The 11,387-nt window shown below is 36.5% G+C and overlaps 1 protein-coding gene across 1 annotated transcript; it reads right to left on the bottom strand.

Moving 5' to 3' along the window:
* Window positions 1-1,488: 1,488 nt before the first annotated feature.
* LOC149812387 (UDP-glucose 4-epimerase GEPI48-like) lies at window positions 1,489-10,814 on the bottom strand. The gene is made up of 9 exons (XM_089992857.1): window positions 10,632-10,814; window positions 9,561-9,610; window positions 9,004-9,139; window positions 7,008-7,109; window positions 6,690-6,917; window positions 5,910-5,991; window positions 3,322-3,404; window positions 2,166-2,257; window positions 1,489-1,962 (listed from the first exon to the last, which is right to left on the bottom strand). Exons 1-9 carry the CDS (start codon window positions 10,812-10,814, stop codon window positions 1,869-1,871), a joined length of 1,050 nt encoding a protein of 349 aa, XP_089848983.1. The 3' UTR covers window positions 1,489-1,868.
* Window positions 10,815-11,387: the final 573 nt, after the last annotated feature.

Here is an 11,387-nt window from a genome sequence, read left to right as displayed (position 1 = left end):
TATTTGAAGAAGTCACCAGGGCAAGGAATTTTGCTTAAGAAGGAAAATAATCTGGACATTGAAGGGTTCTCGAATGCCGACTGGGCAGGCAGTGAGGATAAAAAGTCCACTACCGGTTATTGCATATTTGTTCGAGGAAATCTCACAACCTGGAAGAGCAAAAAATAAAACATTGTCTCTAGGTCAAGTGCTAAAGCTGAAAATAGGGCTATGACTTCCACGGTAGCAGAAATTATGTGGACAAGTCTCTATTGGGAGAATTAAGAATCAAAATTAAAAAGCCTATTCAGATGTTTTGCGACAATCAAGCTGCTATCCATATTGCCTCAAATTCTGTTTTTCATGAAAAGACGAAACATATAAAAATCAATTGCCACTATGTAAGAAAAAAGGTAAAAAATGGTGAAATTTGCACTCCATATACAAAGAGTTCGGATCAACTTGCCGATGCGCTAACCAAAGGTCTCGAAAAAATCCAGCTTTATCAAATATTAAGCAAGTGGGGCTGTACGCTCCACTTGAGGGGGAGTGTTGAGATAAGCATTACCTTCACCGAGATCCTGTCTTTGGATAGTTGTTAGGTTGCTGATCTGGTATGACCGTAAGATCTGAAAGGCTTGGAGATTTATATAGTTGATAACTGATAAGATATTGTATATCCTTTCTTGTTAAATTTGCTTTTATGTTTTTGGTTTGTAGCTTATGATAAGAAATATATTGGATGGTCGGTGAGTTCGTGGATGTAGGCCATCCTACAGGCCGAACCACGTTAAATGTCTGTGCCTCATTTATTTTTGTACACCACTGACAAATCGTAACAAGGGGGCTGCACACCACTTACAAATCGTAACACTGCCTTATAATAAGTGGGGCTCGGTTCTGTCCGGCAAGGTGGTCACAGCCCTGACCAGGGTCGGCACAGAGGAAAGAGGCTCCAACACCATCATCAGAACCAGAGGATGACCCACCCTTCATGAAATTTGTTTTCCTTCGGTGTTTTGAAATAAAATTATTGGCTTTCGTAACTTTAGCTGTTTAGCAACCTCGAGGGCACCATGCTCTCCACAAGTTCCATGATTTGAATAGGGTAGTATCAGCCACAGATCTGAATAGGGTCTAAAAATGGATTGAAACCTACTGAATATGAATCGAGTTGTGTGTTCAGTTTTGGCATATGATTTTGATTTAAAACTTGTGTCAAATATTGGATGAAATTAAAATGTAGCAGGGTATAATTAAATCAAATTTTCACATTGAATAGACTCAAAATGGGTCGAGGTGCTGAGTCATTCTGAACTAGATTTGATCCATATTATCACATCCAGAAATTATATATATGAATCCATGTTAGATTGGCAAGAAATATGGTTTGGCTTGGTTGATCCGCATCAGAATCTGCTAAATATATATGGTTAAATATGATTTTAAGCCAGACATAATCTAACCCACCTTACCTTTTCCATGTCAGACATCAATATACGTTATGCATTTTCAAAATAACCAAAACCAAATGAACTCATATCATAACCAGATCCTCAGACTAAACGTCCGTTTTCATGTATATATCAAGTGTTGTACATTTAACTGACAACAATGACAATTAGTCGCAATTTTCACAAAAGAGCCCGTTTGCCTTTTGACATTATAATGCAGGCCTCTCGTTCTCTATCCAAGCAAGTTTTGAGATCGTAGCAGCAATTGTCGTTGTTAATCAATATCAAGAATCGGAATTAATAGCTCGGCGGTTATCACAATGAAGCAGCTTGAAGGAATGGGATGGGTGTGGGGTGCTGCAACCCTTCTAAACGAATAGGAGAGAACTGCTCAAATGAATCAGAGAATTTCAGAGATGTTGGATGCTCTGATTTTCAGTTGTCCGTGTCAGGTGATCCGTAACCCCAAGGGTTCTGACTTGCCCACTTCCACTGATCCCGGCACATTTCATTGATGCCAAATTTTGTCCTGCAAAAGCCATCCAAATCAAGGAAATCGAAACCAGTAAGGAAGCTCTACCTAAGGTGGTGATGCAGATATAGTACAAAAAAGATCCTTGAGAATATATATATATATATATATATATATATATATATATATATATATATATATATATATATAGAGAGAGAGAGAGAGAGAGAGAGAGAGAGAGAGAGAGAGAGAGAGAGTACTTCCAATTCAGCTCTCGTTCTGCTTTCTCTGTTGATGCATACAGTACTTCAACATCACCAGGCCGCCTTCCAGACATAATAAGAGGTATTTTCTGTGCACCAAGAAAAAGGAAATTTTCTTTCCATCAGCATGCATTAGCTAGATACAAGATCCAAGACATTAACAGCCATGTCACACAGACACTTCATCAACATAGTCAAACCCGTTTCATGCACAGTCAATATTGACATTAATTTTATCTGTTTTATTTTATGATATTATTTACTTAATTCATATTCACTTGAGTGATTTTTCTTTTAAAATTTCCTCAATTATATTACACTTCAATTTCAACTTAGTTTCATTATTTAATGTTCCTAAGTGTAGCAATTTAAAATTATTGTTACATACACACTCACAACCTACATACATCTATGTGTGTGTTCGGCCGTGTCCCCGTGCCCTAATTTTTGAAAATTATTGCATCGTACTAAGCACATCTGCATCGTGCCCCGCACCTGCATCCGTATCCATGTGACATATCATTAACAGTTCACACCGAATTCTACAAAAAGGAGAATTCCAGCTTTAAGTGGGACTATTTTAAATTTGGCTTAGCAATCAAAATCCTAATCAGTCACAAATATCAGTATTGCAGATATCGCCTATATCTTGGCAAGGCTATTTCTTGCGATATTATAAGTTCGGTGATAAATCTTGGGGCTTAAAAAATAAAAAATAAGAAAAATAAGAAAATATCATGTTTAGATAATAAAATACATATATAATAAAAAATAAGTAAAAAATGCAAAATAAAGAAGAAAACATATTTAAGATGTAAAAAATAAATAAAAATAGTAACAATAATTGATAATATTGCGATATTATCAAATTTGCGATGTTTTCAAAATATCATGATATTTTATCTATAATATTGTTTGCTGAAAATACAGCAATAATATCATGATATTTTGGAAATACCACTGATAACTGTGACTATGATCCTAATAAAAGAGGCTCAGCTACTCATTTCAAACTTACTTCGGATCAACAGACCTGCTATCATAAACATTAAATCTTTGAGTTGGGGCCACAAAATATAGTGAACAACCATTACATGAAAGTTCATAAGATTTCAGGAAATTTCAGATGACCATTAAAAATTAAAGAGAGTACCTTTCCAGAGGCTTTCTCAAACGCATCAACCATTTCCAGAACTGAAGTCCCTTTTCCAGTTCCTAAGTTGTATACTTCGCAACCTGCAAGAGGCCAAAAGATTCAGTGGACAATTCATCTCAGAGAAAAACACATCATGAGATCAGGAAATACAAAAGGCCAAATAACTGTGAATTTAGCCTGTAACAGATCTCAGGATAGCAGTAGATTATAGTGTGGAGAAGAGGTTCGTCCACCATGAGGAGTTATGAATTACAATGTTTAACTTGGATCCTTCTCTTAATCCCTGATTCCACCCAAAGATGACAGAAACAAATGCGAGATAACACTGAAGAGCTGAAGTTTAGAAATAGCATAAGATTCAGCCTTTAAACTCTAGGAAAAACAGAAAATGCAATGATTGACAACCATTCCAATCAAAAGAAAGTTATCAACAGCTTGATACTTTATTCAGGGAAAATATTAGCTACCCTGGTGGGTAAAAAACCCCATAGTTGGAACTCAAGGGGGGAGGTTGTTTTGAGCACATGTGATCTAATGAATGTGTTCAGCATGGTCAATGTATGAATAAACCTTTGGATTGTATTCTTTTGACATAAAACTACAATTTTTTGAGGGTTGAAAATTTGGTACATTGTATACTGCTGATTTTTTCAACCCCCATAAAATCTGACATGCACGTCAAAAGAACATGATTCATGGGCTGATTTCTACTAAACCTATCATTTCAATCACATACGGAGAATCATATGAAAAAAAAAACAAAAATAGAGTTTTCCACTAGGAGGTTTCTTACCCATGAGGTAGCAAATATTATGCCCTTTATTCATCTCAAGTAGAAGCTCAGGCTCAGAGTATCAAGAAACCTAGCAGAACTCCATCTAGAAGTTAAAACAACTAAGAAAGGAAAAAACCAAGGGGTGCTCCTCGACTCCTTTCCATCATACATGAAGGTAAGTTAGATTAGAGAGACCCTATTATTGACATAAGCAGCATAACAGAATACATGACATCAGCACACACACACATTCCAATGACAGTGATGCTGATATCCATCTTGAAGATTGTCACATCCTCTACCAATATCAGATTGGGCAGCAATTTTAGTGGATCTTCCTACATAAATACTCTTCCAATAAGCAATGTTAGGATTAGGCAAGACCCCTACCTGTGTCTTGCCAAAAAAGAATATACAAAATGTACAGATGTACATCATTGAAAATAAGATTCGGAACGAAGAGATACGTAAGAAGGTAGGTGTTGCACCCATTGAAAATAAGATGCGAGAGAATCGTTTACGGTGGTTTGGACATATTCGGCGAAGGCCTAATGATGCTCCAGTTAGAAGGTTGGAGAAATGGGAAAATATATTAGTTAAAAGAGGTCGGGGTAGGCCTAGGAAGACTTGGATGGAGATGATAGGAAAGGATATGAATGCTTTGAACCTCACCGAGGACATGGCGTTGGATAGAAATGATTGGAGGAAAAGGATTCATGTGGAAGACCCAAAATGAATTTCTTTTTTGGTTCATATCGCTGACCCCAATTGTTTTGGGATGAAGGCGTAGTTGTTGTTGTTGTTGTTGTACAGATGTACATCATTCACTCGATATGAACAGTTCAGACATTTTTGGACCCAGTTTAACAAGCAAAAATCGATTCCCTTGGCTGACATCATTCTGGCATCAGGTTGGGCAGCAATCAGTAGGGTGCCATCAGGAATGATGGTTAATGCCACCTACCAGTTTCCGGCCAATCTGATGTCAGATGGTATCGGAAGATGCTAAAGTGTATCATGCAATGATACACTCATTTGTACAACATTTTCCTCCGTCTCTCTCTCTCTCTCTATGCATATATATATATATACATATATATATATGTATATATATATATATTCATATATATATGTATATATATATATGTATGTATATATTACATCCTTTTGTCCTACATTTTTAAAATGCTATGTATTGTGTCAATTGTCTCTGATGTAATCAGCTCTGTAGGCCCACACTGATATTCCAGTATCAAGTTGTCCCATCAAACTGGAGAAACAATTCTTCAAATATAAACTAGGACCATACTCATCAAACATGGACATGGACTGCCAAATGTATACCATCAGCAAGCTAATATCCTAGGCACATCAAGCATCCATGAGTAAGGTGATGATGCATCATATTCTATTTCAAAGTAGCATTATGATTTCATAAAGTATCTAATTTAAATTAGAGATAGAAAAGCATTATCTTTTTATACACAAACAATTAAGGCTTAGTGGACACAGGCGAATATGTTGCCAGGCTTCTTATTTTAGGAAGAAACCTGGAGTGCACACACTATTTAATACGAGATAAAAAGTTGCAACTTTTGGTTGATATGGCATGCAGACTTTCTACACTAAAAGTTTAAAAACAATAGATTGCAACTCAATTAGAGTGAGATCCAGTTCATCATGAGAAACTCCTCCTCACCTAATGAATGTTGGCACATACGTTACACAGCCACTCATTTGAAGTCTCATGTAATTTTGAATCTAACAGAGAGATATCAAGAAGAAAGAAAGCACTTCGTTGAGGACATACCAATATCAGAGCCTTCAAATAGCTTGCACAGTGCAGCAAGGTGGCCATCTGACAAGTCAACAACATGGATATAGTCTCTGACCTGAAGGAGAATAATAGAAGCATTAATGCCATAACATGGATGAAATACGGCAGCTGTGAGATGATCTACAAAACCAATTTTTAAACACCATTGTACTTTCTTTTTATTTCTTTGAAACAAATGGGAAAAGCGCATTTGATATTAGAAGAAGCATATGAGAAAAAAGTAAAGGGCACTCACAAAGAAGATGAATGTAAAAAAGGAAAACAGTACCAAAGACTAGAAGATTAGGCCACATAGGTAATTGTGGATGAACATTAGGCCATGTAGACAATGGTGGAATGTTCACATGCCCAGAAGGTTTAGTAGTATGGTAGGTTTATCTTTCATGACATCATATACAATGGATTTAAGAGGTCATTTATGCCTTTCTCCGTTGAGACCTTATAGTAAACATAGAGCTCAATTATGAATATTAACACATTGTTTTAACATTTAAGTTAGATAGTACACAAAGATACTGAACCACAATTTAGGATGCAGACATAAATGAATATGTGAGTGTCACTCGGACACTAGTGTTTGAAAAGTCAACTTGTTTGTCTTTTCATTCAGTTATTGAGGGAACCATACATTATGCATCATGATTTACATGGCACATGGAATAACACAGCCACTTTGTGGACTTCGTAGGAACTTGAAGTTACATGTAAATGACAATCAGTTAATGGATTATAGGTTTATGGCTGAAAGCATACCCCAGTGCCATCCTTTGTTGAATAATCATTTCCAAAGACAGTTAATGCCGGTCTCCTGCCAACAGCAACTTGTTGCACAAAAGGCATTAAATTGTTTGGAATTCCACAAGGATCTTCACCAATTAAGCCACTGGGATGAGCACCCACTGGGTTAAAATATCGGAGCAATATAATCTTCCATTCAGAATCGGAACGATAGGTATCACGGCACATTTCTTCAATAAAAAGCTTCAGAAAGGAAAACCAAAGCACCAGTTAGATTCGCCCTCATATTTAAGTACAAAGAACAGAACATGTATCAGTTTTGAAGTGAAGAACCTTGGTTCGACCATATGGGTTTGTTGTAGAAAGTGGGGATTTTTCAGTACAAGGAACTTCCTTGGGCCATCCATAAACAGTGGCTGATGATGAAAATACAAGCTGCAATACATTGAATAATAAAAGATTGGATGAAATTTGATCGTAAAATAACAATAAAATGCACTCTGAATGAAGCACTGAAACCACCAATTTGAAAGATTAAATTAGCAAATATCACAACATTCATCACTCAGACCATTAAAAACCATTTCTTGGATAATGGTAACGATAAATTTTCAAGGGAAAAAGTAGGATGATGAAACCAGGTCAGAAGTTCTGGCTGCACATTCATACTAGCTATCATATATTTGATGTTATAAGCCTGAAGCATTATCACCCTTTATGCCAGTGTGGTCTCAAGTGACTAAACTGTGATCTCAGGTGATTAGTTAATTTTTTTATAGAATAATTACTTCCAGTATTTTAACAATGGTTTCTCTATCATAGGTATAAAACTCAGAGTAACAGTGGTTTTGTGAGGCCCGTTCTCATGCTTGGCCTTCACAGAACATATATCTATCCACCACAATGTTAATGTTGAATCCACTGCAAGGTTTTATATCACTTTTTATGTTTCTATGGTCTACAAAACTAGGATCCTGTAGCTTTCCAATAACTGGAAAATTTTCTTATGATTGCACAATGAAAATTACAGTGCTAATATCCTAATATTTTCCCTCTAAACAGAATCACTTCGTCCACATTATAAACTTCATTAAGTCAACTGAGTTCTTTTTGACATTCAATTTGGATATTTTAATTGGGTTCTCTTTTTCTAAGTACAAATTATTGCACAAAGTTTCAAGTTTGATGATTCAGTCAATCCAAGAATTCGGCAGAACTCCTATGCCTTTCAAAAAGGAAGCTGTTCAACTTGTTCTCACAGTTATGGGTGTTATGAAGCCAGGACTTGATGCTCAACTAACATTTGAGGCCGATTATCCAAATACTCCTCAGGCCACGTGGAATGCAGCCATCCATGCTAACAGTTCATCTAAAATCACACATTGTAAAGAAATCATGTACATGGAACCATTGGCACAAAACAGCAGCAACAAGTGTCAAGATGAATTCAGCATCAGATTCAATTATGTGGAGCTAGCATGCTTCTATTCATTGTACTTTCTAACATTTTGGAAGTTCCCAAATTCAGTACAGACATTGTTCTTATCGAGCCAAGTTAAAGAATCTCTAGCTTGCTATTGTCTTCCAAATAGGTAGTGTTGATGTCAGCAACTATTAAATATTTCAAAATCATGTCTACAAGACAACGTGGTCTACCCATGATTAGCTTTGGATTCTTATATTCTACTATGGTTTTGTTGGATTAAATAACTTTGAATTGGCAATGGGGCATAGGGCAGACATACTGGTGACTGGACTCCCGATGAGCAAGATGGACCAAAGCTAGACTATCCAGGCCTGGTTGCTCAAGTTCTGACTTGACTTGGTCAACTCTCTCTCTCTCTCTCTCTCTCTCTCTCTCTCTCTCTCTCTATATATATATATATATATATATATATATATATATATATATATATATATATATATATATATATATATATATATATATGTGTGTGTGTGTGTGTGTGTGTGTGTGTGTGTGTGTGTGTGTGTGTGTGTGTTATCTGTGTCCTTTGTGGAAATTGCTAAGAGAATTCTCATCAGCATGAAGTTTGTAACAGTATGAAGCAAGCATAGAATATATACAGAGCACAGGTACAGGCCTGCAAAATCCAGAATATGTTACACAATTTTGGACATAAGAATTCCTATTACTGATAAAAGATGACAACTAACATGGCACCAACAGCCAAGGAACTTATAGTGCCCTTTATTAAGAAATAAAGCAATTTTTTCACCAGATAACAAAGACTTCTAGTATAGCAAATGATTGTAGAAGCCATAATGAATATGTTTATATTCCAAGATAGAACATAACATGATGAATTACCTTTTTGCATCCATGTTCTGCCATGACTTCCAAAAGGTTTATTGTGCCAATCAAATTGTTGTTATAGTAGAGTAAAGGTTTTTGCACACTTTCGCCCACAGCTTTCAATCCAGCAAAGTGAATGACAGCATCAAAACTGCAGAAAAATGAATAGCACTAATAAGAATGACAGCTGCCCATGAGGAATATCATGTTATCAACCTAGATTGCATCTCCAAATTTCTAACAATTTTACATGCATATTAAAACTTATGTACATTAACAGACAAGCTAAAACATGGTTAGGATCTGGATCAGCCGATTCTTATAGTATTGGTAGAAAATCGATATGAAACTGGCCTGATTCAGCTAATTTTTATATAAATAGAAAAAATGGTCAAAAAGTTGTTTAATATTTTTTTATTTTTATGAGATGTCATTTTGTGGTTAAAAGTTGGCCGGTTCAGTTCTATTCAGCTCTGAGAATCACCCATTCGCTGAATCAATTTGAAAATGGATCCAGGGATCGAGACGATTCATACAGCATTGGTTAATACATATAATCAACTCAATCTTGCCTTGAAGAAGAAAACAGGTTCTCCAGTGCTGCTCTGTCCCGCAGATCAAACTGCAAAAGAAAGATAAAGAGTTTGATCACTCAAGCGTGTAAGATAATAGAGAAAGAAGGAAAGTATTGCCAAAATTCTGGACAATCATGTCAAACCCATAACTCTAACATCTTCACAGAATTCATCGTTACAGGTGTCATGAGCTTGAAAAGCTAATCAGCCAATCAACCAAAAAACTAACAGAAATGAAAATTTGAATCCCAGAAAATGTACAAGCACGATATCACTATACCCTAATCAAATAGAATGCTGACAAGCAAACTGGAAAAAATAACAAAACACTGTTCTGAAACTCCAAAACAAACCAGAACTTGCAGAGATATTGATCAGCCGCTTGATGAACTTAACATTCAAAGAGAATCTTAAACGTTAAAGAATAACAAAAATAGTCTTTGTATTTTCCAATGAAAAAGGAAGTTACACAGAATTATTAAACTGCAACACGGCCATCAAAATTTTCAAAGTCCGTTAACAAAATCAGATAAGTGAAGAAACACTCTTACGGAACTTATACTAGAAGATGAAATTACACAGAACGACAAACAAAATCAACCGTGTAAGCAAAAACAGAAATCCAATGGAACAGTCTTTTGCAACTTCTAATGAAAGAGAATTTTATGCAGAACTACTGTTCCGCGGCTTGATGAACCAAAACTTTAATTAATATCTAGTTCCTTTACTAGGATAAATCCCAGAACTAGATCAAACAGGACGCACTCCATGAAAACTCCATCCGAATCAAATACTACAATATAATCGCCTGAAATTCTGTATAGAAAGGCGAAAACGCCAAGTGTGCGTTCTCATCCAGAAACATCAAATAAAAAGCCCCAACTACACAATCTCACCCAACAGTACCAAAACGTCAAACCACAAGAAATCTAGAACCAGTGCATCTGTCTAACTCCGATCAAAGAACACATCCGAAAGAAACTCCAAGGGATCAAACCCTCACTAAATCATTCCGAAATCGAGCATAACGCAAATTCATAATCGTTTCAAATAGGGGGAAAATTTCACCTTATGAAACGTAAGATTCCCGCCGAATTCCCCGGAGAGCTCGGCGACTCTGGTGACGGCGGCTTCCGACGAATTGTAGAGGTTGTCGACGACGACGACCTTGAATCCTCCAAGAAGAAGCTGAAGAACGGTGTGGCTGCCGATGTAGCCCGCTCCACCGGTCACCAGAACGTTCTTTCCCATTCCTTTTGAGATAAGGCGTCTTACTAGATCCGAGTTTCAGAGAAAAACGAAGAAGAAGATGAAGAAGAGAAAGGGGAAAGGAGTGATGAGAAACGTGAATCTCAAGAGAAAGGAGGGACTCGGAACGCGGGAAGGGAGTGGCGGTTTAACTGCTATTTATAGGATCACGGAGGGAGGGAGGGAGGAAGGAAGAAAGAGGAGGCGGGACGAGTATAACGGACGGTTCACATCATATGCGCCACCTCACCATCCTCTTTTTCTGGAAAATTTTCAAAACGGATCCTTCTGTAACCCAAACTTAATGAGTTGTGATCCTTGTAGACGGACCCAAAATTTGGGGCAAAAAGGCTGTAAAAAGAGATGGCTTTCTTTGAAAAAGAATAAGAGAAGAAACTCATAGGACTTACAAACGTTAAAAACGGCAAAATCTCGTTTTTAAAAAACTCTCTAGAATTTGAATTTTTTTCATAAATCTCGCATTTTTTTGGCAAAATCTTGGCAATAAAAAAATAAATTAAAAAAATGATACAGTTCTGATTCCGATACAGTTCTGATTCCCATACTGACAACATT

This window comes from Nuphar pumila, chromosome 17, assembly GCF_984573655.1.
Source record: "Nuphar pumila chromosome 17, dmNupPumi1.hap1.1, whole genome shotgun sequence".
NCBI lineage: Eukaryota > Viridiplantae > Streptophyta > Magnoliopsida > Nymphaeales > Nymphaeaceae > Nuphar > Nuphar pumila.
The sequence above is the reverse complement of the archived record's forward strand: the minus strand, read 5'-3'. Positions and strand labels throughout refer to the sequence as shown.